The sequence below is a fragment of the Nelumbo lutea genome, chromosome 1, assembly GCF_056320005.1.
Source record: "Nelumbo lutea isolate HS-2025 chromosome 1, American lotus-T2T, whole genome shotgun sequence".
NCBI lineage: Eukaryota > Viridiplantae > Streptophyta > Magnoliopsida > Proteales > Nelumbonaceae > Nelumbo > Nelumbo lutea.
Genome location: NC_142684.1, coordinates 85,784,484 through 85,810,687, shown reverse-complemented (window position 1 = coordinate 85,810,687; position 26,204 = coordinate 85,784,484). Strand labels below are relative to the sequence as shown.

General features: G+C 37.4%; 2 protein-coding genes across 7 annotated transcripts; both read left to right on the top strand.

Moving 5' to 3' along the window:
- NRPB2 (DNA-directed RNA polymerase family protein) lies at nt 1–8,948 on the top strand. Its single transcript, XM_088965543.1, has 25 exons — nt 1–645; nt 817–1,038; nt 1,117–1,407; nt 1,548–1,745; nt 2,005–2,069; nt 2,159–2,245; nt 2,334–2,454; nt 2,555–2,599; nt 2,685–2,822; nt 2,914–2,986; nt 3,093–3,169; nt 3,321–3,428; nt 3,533–3,649; nt 4,248–4,403; nt 4,494–4,598; nt 4,778–4,903; nt 5,003–5,080; nt 5,196–5,291; nt 5,385–5,500; nt 5,631–5,700; nt 5,781–5,834; nt 5,933–6,076; nt 6,263–6,562; nt 7,620–8,042; nt 8,182–8,948. Exons 1-25 carry the CDS (start codon nt 406–408, stop codon nt 8,299–8,301), a joined length of 3,570 nt encoding a protein of 1,189 aa, XP_088821669.1. The 5' UTR covers nt 1–405; the 3' UTR covers nt 8,302–8,948.
- Nucleotides 8,949–13,302: 4,354 nt separating this feature from the next.
- On the top strand, nt 13,303–26,204 carry LOL2 (lsd one like 2). 6 transcript variants are annotated; one of them, XR_016105295.1, is made up of 5 exons: nt 13,303–13,619; nt 15,712–15,819; nt 16,622–16,731; nt 24,414–24,559; nt 25,446–25,698. XR_016105295.1 is itself a non-coding variant. In XM_088965540.1 (4 exons), exons 1-4 carry the CDS (start codon nt 13,553–13,555, stop codon nt 26,076–26,078), a joined length of 303 nt encoding a protein of 100 aa, XP_088821666.1. In that variant the 5' UTR covers nt 13,303–13,552; the 3' UTR covers nt 26,079–26,204. The 6 variants fall into 6 exon arrangements, 5 of the variants coding, with proteins under 5 accessions (XP_088821666.1, XP_088821667.1, XP_088821664.1 ...); XM_088965540.1 differs by lacking the exons at nt 24,414–24,559; nt 25,446–25,698 and adding an exon at nt 26,061–26,204; XM_088965541.1 differs by lacking the exons at nt 24,414–24,559; nt 25,446–25,698 and adding an exon at nt 25,900–26,204.

Genomic DNA, 26,204 nt, shown 5'->3' with positions numbered 1-26,204 from the left:
GTTCGAACATGTTTTGCATTGACTGGAATCCGGTTTCCTCACTCAGCCCCAGGACCAACCGCCTCTGTCGATCCAGGAAGTCTTTAACCTACGCACTCCGTTAACTAAACCTACACACCGCATCTTCACTTCTCCCTATATAAGTCCATGCTTCATCCATTGACGAGGTATTTTGCTGCGGAAGAACCCCCTCTTCTTTCATCGCTTCGACGGGGTTTTCCTTTGCCACACAAAACCAATTTACCCGGCAAAACGAAATCTTGCATAAATTTAAAAGAAATGGGTTAATAAACAAGCATTCGAACATTTGTGCACTAAGACAATACTGATTTGAAGCTTCCAGAGGATCAGACATCTAGGGTTTTTTATTCTCTTTCACTGAGAAATTAGGGTTTCTTTCCGAAAATGTACGGCGGAGACGAGTATGATCCCTCAATGAACGATGAGGACGAAGAGATCACTCAGGAAGATGCCTGGGCGGTGATCAGTGCTTACTTCGAGGAGAAAGGTCTCGTGAGGCAACAGCTCGATTCCTTCGATGAATTCATCCAGAACACTATGCAGGAAATTGTTGACGAGTCTTCCGACATCGAGATCCGTCCCGAGTCACAGCACAACCCCGGTCGCCAGTCCGACTTCCTTGAGGTTAGACATCGGTTCTTTCTTCAGATAGAAACTTAATTTCTAGGGTTTTTACCAGTTTGAGGTGTTTTCAATTAGTATAGATGTTCAATTGGAAAACAAGATGTGGTGATTTTAATGGAACTTATTTTGGCCACCATTCCTAAAGACAATACTCATGGTCGTTTGATGCAGACTATATACAAGATTAGCTTTGGTCAGATATACTTGAGTAAGCCCATGATGACGGAGTCGGACGGTGAAACTGCAACCTTGTTTCCAAAGGCGGCAAGGCTGAGGAATCTGACCTACTCGGCCCCATTGTATGTGGATGTCACCAAAAGAGTAATAAAAAAAGGGCATGATTGTGAGGAAGTCACTGAGACTCAGGAATTCGCGAAGGTCTTCATTGGGAAGGTATTGATATTCCAGTTCCCAAGTGATAATTAATAAATTATGAACTAGTCTATGTGCTTATTATGTACTAAATTTCAGGTTCCTATAATGCTCCGATCAAGTTACTGCACTCTGTATCAAAATTCAGAAAAGGATTTAACAGAGCTTGGGGAGTGTCCATATGATCAAGGTGGATACTTCATCATTAATGGAAGTGAGAAAGTTCTGATTGCTCAGGAGAAAATGAGCACCAACCATGTCTACGTGTTTAAGAAGAGGCAGCCCAACAAGTATGCCTATGTGGCTGAAGTCCGGTCTATGGCGGAATCGCAAAACAGGCCACCCAGCAGCATGTTTGTTCGGATGCTTTCTCGGACAAGTGCCAAAGGGGTTAGTTTCTCTCCAGCATATCTGGCATTGTTTTTCCCTTTTTTCTCTATAATGTTTGAATTATTTGTTAATCCATTTCTTTATTTTTGGATGTGAGTTCATTTTACCTCATGTTGCCATATCACATCATGTTACTGCAGGGATCTTCAGGACAATATATACGTGCTACTCTTCCATATATCCGGACGGAAATCCCTATAATTATTGTGTTTAGGGCTTTAGGATTCGTTGCTGACAAAGATATACTGGAGCACATATGCTACGATTTTTCTGATACTCAGATGATGGAATTGCTACGCCCTTCTCTGGAAGAAGCATTTGTGATTCAGAATCAACAAGTACATATCCCTCCCTTTCCTTTTCTTCCCCCCCTCTTCAAGTTTTGGGTAGGGTTCATGATTTAATGGACCATTTTAATTCCTCTTTTTGAATGATGTACATGAAATTTGAGCTTTTCAAGTTTTAAGCTGCACTTTTTTCTAGGTCAAAATGTAATTCTCCTATAGGCCCAGAGTGGTAGATGAATATTGGCTTACTTCATCCTGTAGTAGAATAACTAACTTGACATGTCTCTGTGTGCTCTGTTTCTTTTTGTAGGTTGCATTGGATTACATTGGGAAAAGAGGATCAACTGTGGGTGTGACTAGGGAAAAGAGGATAAAGTATGAATTAAATTCTCTACTTTTTCCCCCTCTATCAGTTGTGTTGCATTTTTCACAAAGTTGCTCAAAAACTTTTGCTTATTTTGCAGGTATGCTAAAGAGATTCTTCAAAAAGAAATGCTTCCACATGTTGGTGTTGGGGAATATTGTGAAACAAAGAAAGCTTACTATTTTGGGTATGTGCCTTTTCCAGACAGTAGACATTGTTTGTGTTACCATGGCTGCAGAATCATATTCATTGATTATCACACGGTTTCTTGATAGGTATATCATCCATCGTCTTTTGCTTTGTGCTCTTGGGCGAAGAGCAGAAGACGATAGGGATCACTATGGTAACAAGAGATTGGACCTTGCTGGTCCCTTACTTGGGGGCTTGTTCCGAATGGTTTGTTATTTATGTTGTTCTTTTGGTTGTTCAAATTAAAGTTCTGGCATTTTGCTTTCTGATTGTGATAGTTTCTTTGTGGTATATTTGCATTTTACAGCTTTTCAGAAAGTTGACTAGGGATGTGAGAGCATATGTTCAGAAGGTTCCCTTTTCTGTCCTTTGATGAGTTTAGCCATGTCAGTTCTTTTCATGAGTTCTTTTTGAGCTTACGTATCTTCATGGAACAGTGTGTCGACAATGGCAAGGATGTTAATTTGCAATTTGCAATCAAAGCAAAGACTATCACTAGTGGTCTGAAGTACTCCCTTGCCACTGGAAACTGGGGGCAGGCAAATGCAGCTGGTACAAGAGCTGGAGTTTCACAGGTTAGAGTTGTGTTTTTTTTTTTCTTGATTATGTAAACATTTATTCTTGTTTGAGTTGAGGTTTGATTCGGTATAGATCTGTCTGTGCTAGGTTTTGAATCGCTTGACATATGCTTCTACACTGTCTCACTTGCGAAGGTTAAACTCTCCAATAGGGCGTGAAGGTGAAACTTTTAGTTCTTTCTAGCATTTGGGTTCATGTTGTTGGTGATGTTTTCCTATCCTATCTTTATTCCTCCTTTAATCATGTTCTGTTTCTTCTTTAATCAGGGAAATTGGCAAAGCCCAGGCAGTTGCACAACTCACATTGGGGGATGATGTGCCCTGCAGAGACGCCAGAAGGGCAGGTAACTGTGCTTCACTTTTCTTTTTGATCAATATATTTCACATTTGCACAATTATGTTATACTTCCATTGGCATGTCAGAAGGAAACGGTTTATAGGACAATATTCTATAAAATTTAGTTTCAATATGTTTTATCTGGTGGGTTTTTCTAGGCTTGTGGACTGGTGAAGAATCTGGCACTGATGGTGTACATCACTGTTGGATCCGCAGCAAATCCTATCCTGGAATTTTTAGAAGAGTGGAGTACTGAAAATTTTGAGGTTATCTATTCTACTTATTTATTATTATCATATGAAAGTTGCCTGACTTGATGTGAAGTTACATATCCTGATAACTTTTAAATTTTTAATTTTTTTCTTCATAGGAAATATCTCCTGCAGTTATTCCTCAAGCAACAAAAATTTTTGTCAATGGTTGCTGGGTTGGCATTCATCGTAATCCTGAGCTTTTGGTGAAGACACTGAGGCAGTTAAGGCGGCAGGTCTGTACTCTATTTTCTTTAAATGCCACAAACTGAAAGTTTTGTCTCCACGAACCTGCATGTTTCTTTCTTCTACAATGCAATGTGTAAGTTCGTTATCTGTGTTTGGTATTCATTTTTCTAATTGCCTTGTCTTGTCATTTCATCATCACTTATAGGTGGTATCAGTTTTCCCTTGTGTTGTTTCACCTCTATTTATTGTTTGGGTTTCTTTTCACATTTAGTCAATTGCATTACTGAGCCTGCTCAAGTCTTTTGGCAGTCATATATCATAGGTATCTGGAAATTGTTAATCATACGTTGTGCAAGAATTGACTCTTATGGGACTTGTTTTCATTCAAAAGGCATGCACATCATCCACTACATTTTCTTTAGGGTCCTTGCAACATTTATACACGTTCTTTTTTCCACCTAAGATACACTTGTATTCATTTTGTGTATGCACAAACTCAGAGACACCTTTGTTTCATGATAATAGAAATTCATGCATCTAAGTCCAAACTTTTTGTTTTGATAGATAGGTTTGAGCTTTCTCCAACCTGCATATTCCATAAATGATTTTACCCTGCTAAGAACTGGAATTGCCCATCTTTTGCAGGTTGATGTCAACACCGAAGTTGGAGTAATCCGGGATATCCGTTTGAAAGAATTACGACTTTATACTGACTATGGCCGTTGCAGTCGTCCTTTGTTTATTGTGGAGAAACAAAGGCTGCTGATAAAGAAAAGGGACATTCGTGCTTTGCAGCAAAGAGTCAGTATAATTTGATAAATGACTTCTCTTGTGTTTAACATCTATTACTTGTATATGTAATGCTTTCTTTCCTTTTTCTGTCATTAACAGGAATCTTCTGAAGAGGGTGGATGGCATGACCTTGTTGCTAAGGGATTTATAGAATATGTAGATACAGAGGAAGAGGAAACAACAATGATTTCCATGACTATTAATGTGAGTATCCAACAGGTGTTCCACTTCTGTAGCAAGTTTTTCTTCTGTCTTGGTCAAAACTAGGTCATTCTGTAAGGAACAAATAAAATCTTGATATTCTAGACTCTAGATTATATAGTTTTTTCACTTCCAACAAATGTATACTGATTGCTGTTCATATAACTCATTATTCATTACAGGATCTTGTAACTGCAAGGCTTAACCCGGAGGAAGCATATTCTGAAACTTATACCCATTGTGAAATCCATCCATCATTGATATTGGGTGTTTGTGCTTCTATTATTCCATTTCCTGACCATAACCAGGTTGGTTTGTTATTGGTATATTTTATGAATTATTTTTATTTTGCTTCCCCCTTCCTTTCAGGGTTTCTCTTATTTTTTTTTCTTTGCAACATTATGCAGTCTCCACGTAATACGTACCAATCGGCAATGGGCAAGCAGGCCATGGGAATCTATGTCACGAATTACCAATTACGAATGGTATGCCTTTTGTTTCTTGTCTATTCTTGTTTTCATGTATCTATTGTTGATATTCTTCTTTTACATTGGAGAATGGATACTTTTACTAATCACTCATTCTTTGCTCTAAATCCAGGACACTTTGGCGTATGTGCTTTACTATCCCCAGAAACCTCTTGTTACAACTCGTGCCATGGAACACTTGCACTTTAGGCAGTTGCCTGCTGGCATTGTAATATTTTGTTGATATCTTAATTTCCTTTACATTCCCTGTTCACTGTTACAAGTGTACTGACTGTTAACTGTGTCAATGATCTTTTGAAAGAATGCAATTGTTGCCATTGCCTGCTATTCTGGGTACAACCAAGAGGATTCTGTTATTATGAATCAATCTTCAATAGATCGTGGGTTCTTCAGATCGTTATTCTTCCGTTCATATAGGTAACTGAGTCTATAATGGTTTTAACTATTGCATTGCTTTTTAAAGCCACTAGTTGCTCTTTCTTGTTCTTTTTCCATTATTATATTTGTTTCACCAGTTATTATAAAATTGACTGTGTTTGTTATACAGGGATGAAGAGAAGAAGATGGGAACACTTGTTAAAGAGGACTTTGGGCGTCCAAGCAGGGAAAATACCATGGTGAGTGCTAATATAATTCATAGATTTGGTTCTTTGTTGATTTGGGGTAACTTCGTATTAAACTCAATCATGTTTTACAGGGGATGAGACATGGGTCTTATGATAAATTGGATGATGATGGTCTTGCACCACCTGTGAGTATGCTAGAAAACCTTGTAGAATGACTTTGTGCCTCTCATGGCCTGGAAAACTAATCACCCAACTTTAAACACAATTTATGCTTGTGGATTAGGGCACAAGGGTCTCTGGTGAGGATGTCATAATTGGGAAGACAACACCCATTGCTCAGGATGACTCTCAGGGGCAGTCTTCAAGGTATACAAGGCGTGATCACAGTACAAGCCTTCGTCACAGTGAAAGTGGAATGGTAGATCAGGTAACTACATAATCTTCTAGATATGGTTTCTTTTTCTAAATCAGTTTCTTGATTTAAGCTGGTTGGTTTGATTTTATGTCAGGTGTAGGTGGTGAAAATAGAATTATGCATATGCATGTAGTGATTTTTTGCAGTTCCCAAACCTGCACTTAAGTTGATGTCTCAAATGTTGTGGTGGTTTTGTAGGTTTTGTTGACTACAAATGCTGATGGCTTAAGGTTTGTGAAAGTAAGGATGAGATCAGTTCGGATACCCCAGATTGGGGACAAGTTCAGCAGTAGGCATGGTCAGAAGGGAACTGTTGGCATGACATACACACAGGAAGATATGCCATGGACTGTGGAAGGCATTACCCCTGATATTATTGTGAATCCACATGCTATTCCTTCTCGAATGACAATTGGTCAGCTTATTGAGTGTATCATGGGAAAGGTTGCTGCTCACATGGGAAAAGAGGGAGATGCTACTCCTTTTACTGATGTCACAGTAAGTTAGACTCTTGCTCAGATCTAACGCATGATGACTTGTATTGCAAGTTAGTTTCTTAAAACCTAACATATTTGATTGTGTTTAATGTTGCTATTGTGAAATGAATACAAACCTGCAGATGAGTAGGGCTGTCAATTGGACTGGATTTGGTCTAACCCAATCCAGTCCAATGTGAATCCATTACAAATGGACCAGGTCCAATCCAATCCAATGAATATTTTGGACCAGTCCAATTTAATGTCTGGACTGTCCAATCTGTTGAATTCGTTTTAATTTAGATAGGTTTCAACTCGAACCTGGTCCATTGATACCTATCTTCTTATATCAATGGACCAGATATTGGCTCAATCCAATCCAATCCAATAAATACTTTGGACCATCAAGTCTGCATTGGTCCAAATATGTTTTGTTGGTTTGTCCAATCCATCCAAATTGATTTTGGTTTGGACGGGTCCAATCCAAAACCAGTCCATTGACACCCTTACGGATGACAGACTTGCTACTCGCTAGATGGGGTTTCATATGTATGATTTGACTTGTGGAAACTTGTCCTTGAAATTCAGCTTTAAAGCCTTCTCAAATTTCTAATCCATTAAATAGGGGGGATGGTGAACTTTTATCTGATTTTATGTAGTAGCAGTCCAATTAGAAGTATTAAGTGGATGGTGATTGGTGACCTGAAAACATTGGTGCAAATACGACGCCTATCTGAGTCTCTGTCCATTTGCTGAGGTTCTGTTTTTGGTTCCACATTTGCTTGGGTTCTCATTGTGTTTGTTTTGGTTCAATTGATGAATATTGTAATGCTTATCTTGAATGGATAAAACATGCATATGAAAAAACCATGCATAGCAAAATTTTGAGTGGGCAATGACCAGTTTTAGGACTGGAACAATTGAAGACGTCAATCCTCCTGACTGGGTCCCAAGTCAGCTCCTACTCCATTTTGAATCGATAGGTTGTATTTTAACCACCATAGAATGTAGCTGCCTTCGACCAAATTTCATGGTAATCCTGGTTTGGTTTATAACAATCTGAGTTCTTATACATTCAGGTGGACAACATCAGTAAAGCCCTTCACAAATGTGGGTACCAGATGCGTGGTTTTGAGACCATGTACAATGGTCACACAGGCCGGAAGTTGACTGCTATGATATTCCTGGGTCCCACTTACTACCAGAGGTTGAAGCACATGGTGGATGATAAGATCCATTCACGAGGGAGGGGGCCAGTGCAGATTCTCACCAGGCAGCCTGCTGAAGGACGGTCTCGTGATGGTGGTCTCCGATTTGGGGAGATGGAACGAGATTGTATGATTGCTCATGGGGCTGCACACTTTCTCAAAGAACGATTGTTTGACCAGAGTGATGCCTACAGAGTTCATGTATGTGAGCGTTGTGGGCTGATTGCCATTGCCAACCTCAAGAAGAACTCATTTGAGTGCAGAGGTTGCAAGAATAAGACGGACATTGTTCAGGTGAAGACTGCTGAAGCTTATTTTTGTCCTGTGCTGTCCTAGAGTTGGGAGTAATTTTAGGTCTCTCATGGTTGTTGAGTCCATGGTTCCGCTATTCTCTGTAGGTAACATGTTATTGTCTGGTGTGGTTTTTATGCAGGTACATATACCTTATGCTTGTAAACTGCTTTTCCAAGAGTTGATGTCTATGGCCATTGCCCCTCGGATGCTGACAAAGGAAGTGAAGCCATCCAAAGATCAAAAGAAGAAAGGAGCTTGACTGAAAAATCTTTAACCTCAACTTTGTTCTACCTGTATCAACTGGTTTAAAGTAGTCATGGGAATTTCGAAGCTAATCTAGTTGTTCCGAGTTGAAAGCCAATGGCATTGGCTACATTACAGAACTCCAGGGAATGAGGAGATCACATGGAAGCCAACACATAATGCGATGAGAACCAAGTATACATTGGCGTCTCTGTTGATGGGTGGAAGTGGAGATCAACCACTCTGGTACAACATCGCGGACAATAGATTTTGGGTGTTTCCATTTGGCACGACACTTGAGCATTTGAAAAGAACTGAAGCATGTTGTTGGTAGTTGAAGCATGGGGCAGCCCTGTTGAGAGTTCTTGTTTATGTATATGGGACTACACAAGGGATTGCTTTGCCATGTAGAGGAAGGAGAATTTGTCTTATTTATCCCAAGAGTTAGAGAAAAAGATGGTTGCTACCGAACTAGTTGCCGAATGCTATTGTATCAGTGTCATTTGCCGCTATTTACTTTGGTTTTGATGGCCATCTCTAATCTAATATCATAAGTTGCGGGTCCCAATTGGACCGTGTTGTGTAGTTGCATGTTAGGTTACGGGTTCAGTTTAATTGTAATGATTTTATTGTATTAATAACATTTGCTTGAAATTTCTGCAACTGGCGGTTTTCTGTACAAGTTTCTTTTGTGGATTGTGCAAGTATTTGATGTCGATAGCAGAATTATTTATTCGACTTTTCCAGTGTTATTCCGCAAGTGGTGCCGTACAAACTAATGGAAATGCACCAAAGTCCGAAGTTACTCAAATTACCTGAAAGGAAATTTATATAAAAAAAAAAAAACTTCAACAATAATAAATAAAAGGTTTGATGATTGTAAATAAGGCTCGGTTTGGAAGGACATACAAATATGTACCGTGTAAAATCTTGTATTTTGTAATATTATGTATATATTTACTCTTTTCAAACTGAGCCCGTTTTTCTTTTTTCACTCAAGAAGGATTAGTTTAAAGGAACAATACAAAATAAGAGGTTTTGCACTTGACATTTGTATTTGTACTCTTTTCAAACTGTGTTTGGTTGTAGTGTAATTTTATTTGTATTAGTATAAATGTATGGAGTGCAGATAAAATAAAAATACAAAGTTTGGTTTAATTTGTTTTGGGTTTTATTTTATTTTGTCTTATTTTACTTCATGATCAAACAAAGTAAGACAAAATTTGAGACAAAAATAAATCAAAATTTGCATCTAAATCATTTGTACTATCATAATTTTGCATTAGTGCAAATAAATTTGCACTGCAATCAAACACAGCGTAAACTTTTTATCACACGCTTTAGTCTCGGAGTATGGTGCAATTTTAGTAATTTTCAAAAATACTTCCCATAAAAAACCTTACCCATTTAACAAAGTTATATAAGAAGATTAACAATTCGAAGATTAACAATTCACAATGTCTTATTGTCCGTGTATATCAATCAAAAAAATGTCTAGTCTATGTATTAGCAATAAGCCAGTACGGTTTGAATAAATCTATGGATGGGCAATAAGCCAATTCACAATGTCTTATCTGTGAAAATAGTTGGTTTGGCTTGAATTGAAGTTGTTAAAGGTAAGGTTGAAAAATATAAATCCAAATTAACTTCGAAACATTCTTAGTCTCTTTGTCTAATAGATCAAGTGGTGATGAGGGAAGGTTGTGGACGTTAGAGCGCAGTGGTATTTTTTCTGTAAAATTTGCCTATAAATATCTATGACCTATTTCAATTGACTCTCAAGATGGTGCGTTTTGGAGGGCTGCGTACACAGGATTAACTCTTTGGTGTAGGGCCTGAAGCGTTATGCCCTTTTGGGTGTAACGACATTGAACCATCAGAACATTTAGTATGGCTTTGTTCATTTTTTAGAGCTATTTGGTTTGAGTCTATATCTTGGAGACTGGATCAACCTTCAAATCTAACTGTTGCAAAATGGATTCAAAATTTTGTAATTGGTGCACAGGATCATGATGTCTTACCTGATTTTCATGACTATTGTGTTGTGGAAGATTTGGAAAATGATAACTGGCTGTCAAAAATGATAACTGGGGTGGATGTAATTATTTACACTGATGCTGCTCTGCTGTCAAAAATGATAACTGGGGTGAATAATAGGTTCGTCATGGTGGGCGTTACTCCATCTCCTCTTTGTGATGTTGAAGGTGTGTAAGCATATGACTATTCTCTCTTCTTAAAAGCATTGCTCAGTGTTTCATCATCAGAAAATCTATGTAATAAATGACAATCTCAACGTGATTACTGCCTTGCGAAGGACATCGTTCTCTTCTTCATGGGCTGCTCAACTAGTTATATCTGACATTAAAAATGTTGCTGTTAATTTTGATGATTTATGTTTCTTTCATGCGCATAGATCTTTAAACTTGATTTATCATACTTCGGCTACAAAGTTTTGGGGATTTCACCATGAATTAGTTTGGAGCTTTGGATTACTCCTCCAGATGTACTCCTTAGACTTTTTTAGCAATTGAAATTTTAATTGCACCAAAAAAAAAACTTTGGATTTGATTAGGGCTGAAACATTAATCAACCTGAAACAAACGAAAATGCGACATGTATTTGTATTTGTATTGGTTGAAAAATATAAATCCGACTTAATTTTGGATTTGGTTAGAGTTGAAGCATTAACCAACATGACCCAACCGAAATGCAATGTCTTTGTATTTGTATTGTATAAATATCATATGCATGCATGCAATTATGTATTTATGAATTCATGTATTCATATTTATGTAATTATGTGTATGCAGTTTTGCATGTATGAAGGCATGTATCCATGTATATGTATAGTGCTCATCAACGGGTTGGGTTGGGTTGGGTCTGGGACCTAATAAGGAAATGTGTAGAACAAGACCCAATCCCATAGTCGTTAGAGTAATAAATTTGGACATCATAATATAATAATATTATTAATATACAATGAGAGTTCAAGTTGAGGGTATCTTAGATGATGTTTGGTTTCCTAAGCGTTTATTGAAAAAATATTGTCACATTAGCACCATGTAGGTATTGGCATTTATTGCATATGAAACCATTGTTTGGATTTTTACTTTTATCAAATAAACATCAAAAAATTGAAATGTTTTGATTTTTGTGCATGGGGGCATTTGGGAAAACATCAAAATTTTGTTTTCCATAACGTTCCAGTATTTCTTAAAACGAAATGTTTATGTGGCACACTTTTATGGGGTGGTAATCTGAGGTGGAAAGTAAAAAATGTTTAAAATAATGTCCAACCAAACAACAAAAGTGAGAAACATTTAGGCTCCGTTCACTTTTTGCTAAATTATTTACTTGGGTAAATGCAGTTATCGGGGTAAGTTTTTCTTGGAAAACACTTTCCCGGGTAAGTACAATTACCCATGTTCTTTTATTTCTCATGTAAATAAGACAATGACCATTTTAGCCATAAAGATCCATTATTAAAAATGATATTTTTGTCCCATTCAAGTGTTGGCAACTTTCCCCTAGGTGAAAAAAGTTATTCACCCACCTAGGAGATGGGATTCACTAATCCCCACATAAATTTGAAAAAAGAACATGGGATTCTTGGTCAATGGGAACCAAAATCCCATTAAAACTTCCCCCCTCTCAAAATCCAAAAAAAGAACACCCCTTAAAATAAAAAATGTTTCAAATAAAATTTGTATATATAAATATTTAAAGCAATAAATAACTCATTTATAAATACCCGCAAAACCACACATATCCTTAATGTCCTCATCCAATTATACGCCAAATACGGGTGCGAGTTGGATTAGCCCAAATAAATATTTTACAATTTACAGCTTTGGGCTTGGGCTCCGGGTCGGATGACAAAAGCGCAACCTGAGAAGTGAGTACGCCCAAGTTGCATCCTTAATATGAAGACACTTCAACACGGCTGCTCACATCTTGAACTCTATCTTTTTTTTTTGGTACCGAAAAAAAAGAAAAAACTGTCTTTTTGGTTTTTATTAGTTGACGTGTTATTTCATTTATCAAATTAGTTACGGAAAATTTTTGACCAGTACCTTGTAATTTGGGCCTGTGTCACTTTGGTCATTGAACTTTAAAATGCGACAATTCAATACCCGAATTTTCAAAATGTGCCAATCCAGTATTTGTCGCTAACCAGTTGTTAAGTGGCATTTGAAAAGATGTAAATGCTCTTCGAGTGTTGTCTAATTCTCTTTATCAACCATCCAAACATTGACAAAAAATGAACAATCACAAATCTTTGCCTCTTCTATTCAAGAAAGTCGGGGTAATATCTCACTAGGCATTCTAGTGACCCCAACTTTCTTGAATAGAAAAGGCAAGAATTTGTGACCAAGGTTCAAAAAATCATTACGTATCAGGCTCTTACCGATACACCCCTACAGGGGTTGTATCGAGTCATGGCTTGGTTCAAAAGGTAGACGGGACTTAAACCAACCCCTTTGAACCAAAATCGAAAAAGAATAAGTGGAAGTTAAAAAAAGGACCGATATTCTAGTGCCCTTTGTGTCTACATCGTACTACACCGTACTACACTCGGTGAGCATTTATATCTTTTCAAATGCCATTTAACAGCTGATTAACGGACTAATTAACATAAATACTGAATTTACTAATCCGGGACATATAATAGAAAGCCTAAAATGAGCGCATAGGGGATTAAGTGTTCAACCTATGTTGGAGAGTGGAGGGGCAAATTTATATGGCAAACTGTATTTACTAGTGTGGGGGATTTCCGGATCATGGGGGCCCATGACTCGCCTGGTCCCTGAGTTGATTGGTGATAGTTGTTCTGATTATCATAAACAAATAAGAACATTCTAGTAATTGGAGTGAAAAAAACTAGATTAACCCAAGCCGAACCCAACCCTAAATAAGATTGAGGGATTTAATTATTCGGGTTGGATTAAGCTTGCAGCAAGGTCCGCAACCCGATTAACCCGGCTCAAATTGCACCCTTTTCATCGGGCTCGAATCCGAGTTGTTTTTTACTTTTTTTCCTTTTCCTTCTCTTCAATAATGCTGGTCGTTCGAACAGGGGGACGAAACGAGTCCTCGATCCTCCTCTCCACTTCTCATCTGTCATCTCCCACTCGAGCTCGGAACTTCGGATTATCTTGTCTTGTCTTGTTGTCTTCTGCACTTTGGCATCATATGTAGATATCGGCAGGGTCTGACGAAAAAGAGAAGCAGAGTTTGAATAATCCCGACAAACGAAAATCGCTGTAATGGGGAGCCACGGCCACCTTACGGATGCGCCCCCTCCGCGGCGGCAAACCACCCCTCCTTCTCCCGGTGATTCTCTCTCTCTCTCTCTGTGAGTGTGTGCGCGCGCGCGTCTCTACCTCTGTAATTTCATGAACTTCTGTAATCCACCCCCTTAAAAAGCACTCCTTAATTTCGAGAAACAAAGAGAAATAGGAGGGTTATGTGTATGCACGATATTCTTTTTTTTGTGTTTAATCTGCGTTTCTACTGGTTCATTATTCTATTCTGTCTATGTTGTTAATGAAGTCGAAGTTAAGCTCAATCAACATGGTTTTCAATTTTAGGGAAAACACCCTGGCTTTTCTCTTACACCCATGTTGAAGGCCTTATATTGGTGTTCTGCTAACACGTTACTTGGCAAGATTGTCTGCCAAACGGTTTCTTGATCTTGGAACCTAAATGACTCCCATTTCTCTTGCAAGATCGCTAATTTCTCTTATTATGTGCCGATACTTCCATGGTCCCTAATGCTTGTTCTTGAGCCAGTCTATAATGGTTTTGGGATCCGCTTCTACATCCCACTTGGTTATAGTTTTGGCTTCTTCCTATTCTAAGGCCATGGAGTACAGCCAGTAATTCCCCTCTAATAGAGTTCTCATGGCTGATTTTCCTGTATAGATCGCTGCAATTGTATCATCATGGTGTCTAGAAACATTACCTATACCTGATTAGCTTGGATTTCCAAAGCTACATACACCCATCAAAGTTCAGTTTAATGCTACCTTCCAGGAGAGGCAACCAAGAGGAGAGAAAGGTAATAACTTGCCAGCCTCTAAAAAGATTATTTGTCGAGTAGGGGTGGAAGATTGGTAAAGTTTAACCTAATGGATCACTTTGATCAAGATATTTTGAATCAAACGTTCTTTAGGATGGGTCTCTTCTTTGAATAGCTCGGCATTCCTTTCTTCTCAAACAGACCATAAGATAGCAGCTCTAGTACTTCATAATATTTTTCCTCTTTTCCTAGGAGAGGAGTGGAGGGAATCTTCAAATGAGCAGCACACATCCCCCAAAGGAGTCCACCTGCATCCAAAGAATGCAGAGAAATACTTGTAATACTTGAGATATAATTACAGGAGATTAGTAGACATAATATCTGCCAAGACTGCCATGGAAACTTCTTATTTCTAATGCTGAAGTTTAGGTGCTATCCTGTCCACCCCATAGCTGGGACCAACATTTAGTAATTTCCCATTGGCAATCTGCTGCTACTCTTAGACCAGTTCTCAATTATGATGGTACTGATGGAGACGCCTAGAATGGATTACTTCATTAAAGTTGCTGGACCTAAATTTCCATAAACAAATTGGCAGGAGTAGATGTGCAATTTGCATGTTATTGGAAGTGTAGCATATATAACAGTTTGTGAGCCTTTTCTGATGCTTTGCAAAAATTTGAATATGAAGATGCTCAACTTCCAGAAAGAATGGTTGGAACTTGAAAGGTTTCCAGACAAGCAATCTGGTTAAAATTCTTTTTTTTTGATAGTTCAATTTGGTTAAAGTTCTTGCTCGATTAAGTTCCAAAAAACTTTACAAATTGATACAAGTACAAAACTCCATAACTACTTTGAACAAGTTGATTTTTTTAAAGAATTTACAGTTTTCTTCCAATAGTTGCAAGTTTTATTCCTCCCTTTGTCCCAAAATCTCCCCATCTGAATATCTCTGAAACTTTCTTATTTCATTTATATTTGTAAATATATTAAATTCTATTTATATTTTGTTTATTCTAGCTGTCAAAACTGGAATCAGAACTTTGAAATTTCAAAAATTTCAATGATATTTAAAATCTTAGTTTGAAATTGTTCGTTAGTAGGATTTTTTTTTTCATTTTCTTACATTACCCATTTCTACATATTTTCTTCTTTACCTTTTTCTTTTAGATTATTCGCCTGTACACTAGCCGCAAGGGGAGGGTAATGCTTAATAAATATAAACTAATGAGAACAAAGCATTAACAATTATCTCATTTAAAAATTTGTTTCTTTTACAGAGGATATTGATTGCGGATGGAGGGAGTAATTATGAGATTGTTAATTAATGTTGTTATGGAAGTCGTTTGAATTTGGTTCCTAAGTCAGTTTTCTCACCCTTTCAATTACATAATTTGGATGCAGAAATGGGTCAAATGGTTTGTGGAACCTGTCGTTGTCTTCTTTCTTATCCTCGAGGTGTCAGATATGTTAAATGCACACAGTGTCGGACAGTCAATCTTCTGCTAGAAGGTTTGTTAATGTTTGTTCTCCATTAGTTGCTCAACTTTCATGTATCTAATGATCAACTTCTAATAATACTTGTATCAAGCATTTAGCAGTTGTTAGGAGAGATGCAAAATTTGTTAGCAATATAAGTATACAACTTCTATCTTGTTTTGGATTAACAATATGATTTTGCATGATTATCTCCTAGCAGTTACTGTGGACAAGATTGTTTTTAGGGTAAATTGCTGAAACCTCCCCTGAAGTTTCTGACCGTTGCTGAAACTTCTCCTGAAGTTTAATAATTGCAATCACCTCCCCTGAACTTTCTCATACAGTTGCAAGCAGACTCCCTTTGGTAGAATCTTCTAAAAATATGTATGAAAATGTCCAAAATACCCATGTAGTAACTTTTAACAAAAATGTTTGTTTTCCAAATTTTCTCTTCATATGAATCACTACCCCATACCCTTCAAGTATTTTTTTTTCTCAAAATTGATTTATTTTTCAAATTTGCCTTCATACCAATCACTCAAACTGTAACTTTAAATTCTCTTTGTTTTTGTTGTTCATAAAGTTTGTGTTATTATTTTTTATTCTGTAGAAACTAACCTCAATAGGAATTACGTGGGTATTTTGGACATTTTCATGCTTTTTTTTAAAGAAGATTCTATCAAAGGGGGCCTACTTGCAACTGTATTTGAAAGTTCAGGGGAGATGATTACAATTATTAAAATTAAGGGGAGGTTTCAGCAATTTACCCTTGTTTTTATTGTGGAAGAGTTTCCTCTTTGTTTTTACTTTTATGGGCTTTATTTTCTTTTTGCAGCTCATCAGGTTGGGCAAGTTAAATGTGGGAATTGTTCCGTGTTGCTGATGTACCCTTATGGGGCTCCATCAGTTAAGTGTTCTTGTTGCCATTCTGTGACAGAAATTGGGGTATGTGAATTATTCCTTTCAAAACATTATTTATCTATCTGCTAAAGATATTTTAGTGGTCCTTCATTGTGAATATCTATTGCCAGAGGCCTTTTTCCTAACACATTAAGAGGCAGAAAGAGATCTCGTGTCTTTGTTTTGAATCTGCAGAGTAACTGCAAATGTATATGGTACGTTGTAGATTAAAAACAAAGGCAATCTTTTTGCTTGTTTTTCATGCAAATGTTAGAAGGCCTTGGTTGATACATGTATTTTTCTCTTCTCCCAATATGACCAAAGTGATGAAACTCTAAACTTTGTTGATAAAAAGAAAAGGTGAAGAGCTTGAGTAGTACAATACTGTGACTGTGGAAACTTCTTGATGAATTCTGTATTTAAAAAATTAGAAGTGTGACTAAAACAAGGGTTTCCTAGAGTCTGTGATACAAGGTGATTTGTGCACCTGAATGTAGCAACGTTCCGTGTTTAAGGAAAAAAAACGATATGTTAAGACAAAAAAACTCAACTCGAGCTTTAACTAACCATGACTATTTGGAGTTTTCTACAATAATCCTTCCCTGCCATTGTGCTCTATTATGGATATGTTAAATCAAAAGAAATAGAATAAAATGTCTATTTCCTAAGTTTTAGTCAAAATAAAAGTTGTTTAGGAATCAGTAAGTAGTTAGCAGTTATAGTCATATTCTAAGTTTGATTTATCAAGTATTTCTACATCGTAAATGTGGTCAGTAGATATAGACACACTTTTTGTATTAAAGAAGTTTTTTTAATCAATATTTGTATTAAAGAAGTTGATTATCAGGATCTGCTTGTTATGTTGCTAGGGTGTGACTTGTTATTTTATTGGAGGAGCCACTTCGTGCAAGGTTAGGTCCTTAGCAAGTCTACCCCTCTCAAGACCCTAGATAATAGCTAGGGGCTAGGGATTATCATCGGGTAATGGCTAGAAAGGGTCTAATACTAAGTTTTTGTGATTCATACACTTTGTTTAGGGAAGAGAGGTTTCTCGTATAACCATTTAACTGTTGACCTATTCTTTGTCATTCTGTTATTCAACCTTTCACATGAAGGCTTTGTTGTGTTGGGTTGGGTTGAATTAGGCCTGTCAATGGTATCCTAGATTTTGTGACCCAATTCGGTATCCAATTCAATTGTCTCGGATTTGGATGAGCTAAATAAGTCAATGGATCGGATTTGGATGGTGCAAATAGCATCTGATTAGAAATTGGATCGGATTCGGGTGTACCACCATCCAATCTGATAAAGATCCGACTCCTGGTGATTTTATATTATTATTTTTTATATATGATATGTATATGTCATAAGGGTAAATGAGGAAATCCTCTTCCCCAATACCATTAAGCATTGTCTACCTTTAACTGAAGATTTAAACCCTAATCCTGGTTTTCCTTTGAGTCCTGTCCCAACTCCTGCTACCTGCCATAAAACAAATGCCACCAGTCAAGTGTCGCGACTTGTGAATGGTGAACTGTTGTTGATGGATTATGCTCTTCTATTTCCCTTCTCTTAGTCCTCTCCCAATCCTTGCTGTTTAAAACAGTTGTTGCCAACCAACTGTTGTTAATGGCAAATCGTTAATAATAGACCAGCACTCTTCTATTTTCCTTGATTTGAACGGTGTCATTTATCTTTTCCCTACCGCTGTTACTTGTTTGGTGCCTTTCGCTGTCATTGTAACTTGCAAGTAAACCCTTGTTGTCTATGGAATAAAGGTAACAAATTCCACAGTTCCATGCTCTGTTATTAGTTTATCTCTCGTGCTTTTTGTTTTTGTTTTTTTATTTTTTGAGAAAAAGGTTAACTTTATTCGATATAAAAGAGGTACATGAGGAGATGTACACAACATTTAAGCACTCAGAAAGTTACATAGGCAGAAAACTATCACTAAATAGGTAATCCCTGTGAGCACCAGATTTAGCTAGACTGTCAGCTTCAGAGTTTAGTTCCCTCAGAATCCAGACCAATGAGCATTTAAAGAAGAGAGGATGTCTTTCGCTTCAGCCAGGTAGTGAGCTAAGGCCCAAGGCCCACTGTCAGGATTAGAAAGCCAATTAATGGTGTTGGCTGAATCTCCTTTAATGATAAGATTTAATATTTGTTTTTGTTTTTTGTTTTGTTTTTGCTGTTTTTTTTTTGTTTTTTGTTTTGTTTTTTTTTTTGTTTTTTGTTTTGTTTTTTTGTTTTGTTTTTGTTTTGTTTTTGTTTTGTTTTTGTTTTTGTTTTGTTTTTTGTTTTGTTTTTTTGTTCTGTTTTTGTTTTTTGTTTTTGTTTTTGTTTTGTTTTGTTTTGTGTTTTTTTTTTTTTTGGTGTTGAAAGTCCTTTCTGCATTTTCTCTGACCTCTATCAAGCATCAATCCTATGATTTTAGTTGGAGTTTCCCACTGAATTTTCTATCACTTTCATTTGATCTGGTATGTTAAATGACAGGAAAATAATAAAGTAAAAAAAATCCTCTATTTTCTTGAGCAAATTTTTTCTCATAAATCCAACCTTCTTTTATGTTTTTGATTTTTAAAGTCTTCAACCCCTTATTTTTAGGTTCAGTTCCAATTTTCCTACTCTAAACTTCAATTTGCAAGAACCCTATCGAAGTCGGATTAAAATCCGAAATCCTAAAATCCAATCGGAGTCGAATTCGAATCCACTAACCATACATCCGATCAAACTCAGATGCTAGGAATACTCTGTTGGATCAAACTTGGATTTAGCTACATCCAATCCCAATCTGATCCGATTACAGGCCTAGGTTGAATGCCCTTTTATATTACTTCTTAGACATTCGATCATCCCAAGAAAGTTTTGCTGAGTTACTCTTGAGTCTTGATCAAACGTCATGAATCGAGACTTTAAAATGAAAACCACAACTTTGATATGTCACTTTTTGTGGGTTGACAGTATGGTTTTGCCTAAAACATGTTGGCGAAACCTAGGCCAACATATCTTTGGGGGAAGAAAACATGTTGCCAAAGAAGGTAGCATCTTGGAATAGGAGCTACTTATCTTTGGGGGGAAGAATTATGCTTATTAGGTCTACACTTGCCAACCTGTCGGTGTATTTTTTGTCAGTGTTTAGGATTCTTGAGGAGGTTAACAAAAGAATAGAAAAATTGATGAGTGACCTTCTTTGGGAGCCAGGTGAGAAGGAGCAAGGACCATAGAGTGGGGTGGTTAGCAGAAGCAAGAAGTTTGATGGATTAGGGTTAAGGAACATCTAGAGAAGGATGTTGCTTTGTTAGGGAAATGGCTGTGGAGATTACCTATGGTTAGGGACAAGTTGTGGACAAAACTAATTATTAGTATCCATGGGCTTGCGGTTGATGGTTGGGATTCCCGGATTTTGGCTAGGGCTTCTAAAGCTTCTTCGTGGAAATCCATCCATGTAATTTTACCATCTTTCTTATCATTTTTTAGGTATAACCTTTGCTCTAGAAATCTAGTCAAATTTTGGGAACATGTGTGGTTGGATAATTCACCTTTGAAGGAGCAATTCCCCTTTTTTTATGCCATTTCCAACTGTGGGGATGATTGGATGAGCCTATATCTTCTTTCATTGTGCCCTCTCTCATCCTTAGTATTAGGGGTGAACATGGGTTGGTTCGGTTCGGTTCGGTTCCATGGCAGAACTTGAAACCTACCTTGTAGGGGTCGGTTCCAGGTTTCGGTTCTAGGGTTGGTTTTGTCCTTGGTGGTTTGAGGGTCAGTTCTAGGGTCTACGTGTGGAACCTGTTTTTTCTTTGCTCTCCCCCTTAAAAAAAAGAAACATGTCCTTTAAAAACTTGATTTTTCAATGATGATAATATTTACTTTAAACTTATATTATCTTTATTGATTAAATTGAGTAATTTAATATGTTAGGTTATCATAATATATTGATATGTAGTTCAAAATTTGTCATTATAATTAATTTAAATTTTGTAAATATTACCTTTTACATTATTTATTATACACATTCAAATATTAAAATGAAAACTAATGATAAAGTACTTAGGTAACTTAATTGTCAAGTGAGACTGGCTTTTTAGCCATGAGTATTATTTGGGTTCAAATCTTCACATCCTTAAAATATTTTGGGGTTTATTTCAAGGCATGTTCGGTTCCAAGGCCGGTTCCACCAAGGCCAACCAAGGTTGGTTCATTGGGTTGGTTCGGGTAGGTTAACCCCTAGACCCTGGAACTGACCTTGGTGGGGGTCGGTTCCAAGAATTTGGAACCAGACCCTACCCTGTAACAGATTGGGTAGGGTCGGTTCAAGGCTGGTTCGAGGTCGGTTCCATTTTGTTCCAGGTAGAACCTACCCATTTGCTCATCCCTACTTAGTATAGCTGTGGGATGGTTTGGGGAATGCCTTTTCCTGTTATGCAGTTTTGGAGCAAGCTATCCCATTCCCACCTTGAGTTGGTGTTTTTTGTTGGGAAGCCTTTCTAGAGATTATTAACACCTATGATTTACTTCAAAGAAAAAGACCTAGTTGGTGTTCTCTTTGTAAGGCTGAAGGTGAGTCTTTTTTTTTTTTTTTTGATCAATAACAACATTTTCATTAATTAGACTGTAAATATAGTACAAGCAGGAGATAAAATTTCTTAACTCCCCCTACTGAGGCCAAAGCCCCATACAAAGTCTGAAATTACAACTAGGCCCTAAATAAAGCTTCCCTACCCACCCCACTCTTTGCTAACTCATCAGAAATGGGTTAGCAGATCTCTTCACCCAACTGAACTTCACTTCCATGTCCTTGACTAGCCACTTAAATTTTTTCTTTTCATTTCTATACCCCCATAGACCAGCCTTATCTTCTTTCAGCCACCCTACATCTTGCTACCACTTATTAATCTCCTGTCCTTTTATTTCCTCAATTTGGGAATGGTTTCTCTCTTTGTTTGGGTGCAGGTGGAACCCCCCACCAAGCATACAGAGCTTGTTTGCCTCTACCTTTTTTAGTTGGCCAAAGAAGAGGGGAAGGTCTTTATGGAGATGCATAAGTGTGGCTTTGTGTTGGACAGCTCAGGAATAAAGGAATCAGAGGATCTTTCTTGAAAAGGAGAGAAGAGATGCCCTAATTGAAGTCATTACAATTATGGTTATCCACCAGGTGAAGTCTATTGAACTTTTTGAGGGGGTCCATGTAGATGACTTGGTGAGGAATTGGAATGAAGTTGCTGATCCAGCTACTATGAAGGTTGTGGTAAGACCAATTTGGTCCCATCTTCTCAGATAAGAAGAGAAGCCTAGAAACTTTACTGGTGGTGATTCATGTAAGGGTGGTATAATGGCTTAAGTCTTTAAATCTGTATGAAGACTTTACAGTGGATGATTTGCAAAAGAAATGGAAAGAGATAGCAACATCTGACCTGGCTAAGGAGACTTCATGTTCCTATTTGGACTCCTCCTAGTGGCTTTATCAAGCTGAGTTTTGATGGTAGCAGTGCTGGAAATCCAGCGCCTTCAGGCATTAGGGGAGTATTAAAGAATGAGGAGGGGAATGTAATTGCTCTTTTCTTGGGACCAATTGGAGTAGGTGACTCTCTTCAGGCTGAGATCTTGGCGGCTTTGGAAGGTGTGCAAAGAGCTAAAGAGCTGAGTATTAGAAAACTGGTCATAGAAGGAGATTGTAAGGTGGTAGTAGGCTGGTTGAAGGAAGAAGTGAATGGGATTTAGAATACAGCAATGAAAAGAAGTCTGAAGTTTTACTAGTCAACAAAGGACATTGATGCAAAATTCTCATGGATTAAAAAAACTGTCAATTCCTTTGCTGATGGGTTAGCTAAACAAGGGGTTCTTTATTTTGGTCTCGATTGTAATTGTAATTTTCACCTTTTAGGTGGACTTCTTGGATGAGAGAGTTAAGAAAGCTTATATCCCCTTTCCTGTACTCAATTCTTAATACTTTTTAATGAAAAGCCACTTATTATTGATAAAAAAGACTATTTTGGCATCCACCTTCATGCGGCTTCATCAAGCTGAATTTTGATGGTAGTAGTGAAGGAAATCCGGGTCCTTGAGGCATAGGGGAGATTTTAGAAACAAGGAAGGAAGAATAATTACCATCTGCTCAGGTTTGATTGGTGTTGGAGACTCTCTGAGGGCTGAAATAGTGGCTGTGTTGGAAGGTCTTCAAAGGGCTAAAGAGCTGAATTTTCATAAACTTGTAATTGATCGAAGGGGACTCAAAGTTATTTTTTGAGTGGCTGCAGAAGGAAGAGGAGGCTGGATGGTGGAGCTATATTAATGAGAAAGGGAGTAAATGGCTATCTCAGGAATGGAAATCAATGTGCAATGGGTGAAAAGGAATGCTGACTCTTTAGCTGATACATTAGCAAAGCAGGGGGGCGGGAAGGGATCACTCTTTTGTGCTGTTTTGTAATCATGTTGTCTATATTTGGGAGAGTTAAGAGAGTTTATCTCTCCCTATATCTTCTTTGTACATCTTCTTTATTAATTTTTTTGCTCAATATCTTCTTTATTAATTTAATGAATCAGTTTCTGTTCATCAAAAAAAGCTCAACATACATGATACATGATAAAAATAATGCTTTTGCTAAAACACGTCTTATCTGGAAGTGCAAAATCTTTGAGGCTTTCTAGAGGTTCTTCTAGTTAACCTTTTGTTAAATAAGGATGCTGTCTTTTTGGGTATTACCAGTCTTTCTTTGGATTTTCAATATGTTACATGTATATGCATGTGTGTATTAGGATCAACTATTTCCCCCTTGGTTTATTTTAGGTAGTATTTAGGCTATGCATTCTATATTTTATCCACCCCATAAAATATTAGTATTTAAGCTACGCATTCTATATGTATATGCATGTGTGTATTAGGATCAACCTTTTGTTAAATAAGGATTCAGTTCATTTTGCCATAGAAGTACGGACTTGTCATGCTTGTGCACATTGTCTACATATAGAAGTAACTTCTTTGTGGTTGGATGAATGATAAACAATTCTTAAAAACATGAAGGCGTGAAGTGAGGTGCCTAGAACTTTAAATTAACAAAATTATTAGAAATACATCAAACTACATGATAAAAACTCTAGCATATGCACATGAGGAGTATATTTTTGTGCAGAAGAGTAGTCCAGATGAATAAATGATCACAAGAATAAAGACTATTAGAATGTTAGGAACTCCATGGCAAGTTATTGAATTCTTATAAACCATTTAACATAAACTAGTAAACTACTAAGAAACTCTAAATGCTAAATAATACCCCAAAATGGTTTCGAATATATTGAAGCATAAGTGCAAGCATAGAGGTAAACATATACATAATTATATAGCACCACTGTAAACGGGGGTGCATGGCTCTTGATGTTGTACATTTTCTTAAATTTATTAATGAATTCTTTTAACAGTTACTGATAAAAATTACATATACAGCAAACAATTACAAATACACACACACATATACATACATAAGGAGTCTGAAGGTATGGGGAATATGCTTTGCACATTCAAGCGTGCACCATGGTTTTAAAAAACAATCTGGAAATGGTACCGTTCTGGCCACCGGTTTCTGGGTCGACAGTTCAACCATCCGGTTCGAATTGATGGCCTGTTCTGACAAAAAAGAAAAAACGGCAAAAAATCGTTGAATGGGTCGATGGGTCAATGGCTTGACCGCCCATTCAACGGGTTGTTGACTGATTCAACGGTTTTTGGCCAGGGACCGGGTTTGGGGTAAAACGGAGCCGGTTGCTTGGACGACTCCCGGGCCAAACAGTCCGACTGTCCGGGTCAACGGCGGTTCGAAATCCATGGCGTGCTCCTTAAGGTTGAGCCTGGTGGCATATCCTTGGGCCTTGCTCGGAGGTATGACAATCCTAATCCTCATTTGCCTTCAAAATCACTGACTATAATTTGGTAAAATGATCATGTATTTGCGTTTTAGAGGGTGGGCCTTTGCACAACGGTTGGGTTGCTCCATTGCAACGTGGGTGACTAAGGTTCAAATCTTGGAAATAGCCTCTCTGTATGTGCAGGGGTAAGGCTGCATACGTCTATCCCTCCCCAGACCCACATTGATGAGAGACTCGTGCACTGGGCTGCCCCTTTTTATCATGTCTTTGTGTTTTAATGTTAAAAGAATCGAAAGATTTCACTTGCCAATTTGACTCTTCTCAATATATCTCACTTGCCAATTTAACTCATCTCTCTCCTTATTTGACTCAGATTGCCCAAGTCAAATATCTAGATCAGGTACCACAAACTATTAAATTTGTACGTAAATGAATTACTGATAATTCTTTTCTCATTCTACAATGATTTAAATTAAAAGACGATTTCACATGAGAAATTATTCTAAATATTGTCATCTTCAATATAAAATAGTAAAATTTGATGTTGGCAGTCTATCGATGTAGGAACTGGAAAGCAATAGGATTTGGATGTAAGAAAAGTTTGTGTCTTGAAAGTTCTGCAAAGAAGTAATCCATAACCTAACAACCAAAAAAAATTGCCGCTAAAGAATTATGGTTTCCAGTATTTACAAAGATTTATCGCAATCAGATTTGAGTGTGAGAAAAGTTAGAGGCATTATACAGCTGATTTTGGTGGTGGGCCTGGTGGCAGTTGGTGGTCCTATCAACTGGGGGGGGGGGTAATAACAAGGGATAGTGATTTTGCAATTAAATGGGCCTTTTGAATGGAATTTTTTTGTTACTGACTACTCACCAAAATCTTCTATTGATTTTGTCAGAGAATGGTTCACTCCAAATAGATGATGATGATTGGTAGCCGACCCCATATGATTGGGATTAGATTTAGATGATAATGAATGGTTCACTCCAAACAACCATGTGTGCCAAGTTGGTTTAAGAGAGTCTGCCTCTTCTACCTCCAGTTTGCTTGTTAGGTCTTGTCAAAGTTTCATTTTAAAATATTTCAGCTTTCATACATTCATATAAACAGTCAATCTTTACACATGTTCAATGAATATTCTTGTATGTCCATATGCAACTTGTTTCCATCTCTTTGACGTTTTGGTCTATGAACAGGAGCACAACAAAAGACCTCCACTTTCTGTACAACAGGGCCAACCTTCCCCACTTCCAAACCCTGTACACTAGAACACATTTTTTCTGTTTCTGTATGATGCCTTCATAAGTTATGTTTCTTTCTCTGAATTTTGATGATAGTTATTCTGCATACAGAACCAAAGATGATGTTTCCTCAAAATATTTGGGCGTTAATTGTGTTTTTGGATGATTCTACATCATCCAGTGGGTCCTATTTTTTGTAAAAGCTTTAGTAGTATGGATGATGTGAAATTCCAGGTGTGGTTGTTCTTGATGGTCCACAATATTTCTTTCAGCTGCGTGAAGGAATGTAAAGGATTGGATAGGAACAATAGACTGGATACAAATTTCAAGTAGGTGCTTTTGCTTGAGCACCCATCTGTTGGTAGGTCTGAACTCTTTGCGTTGCATGAATTAATGAAGTCTCTAATTGATATCAA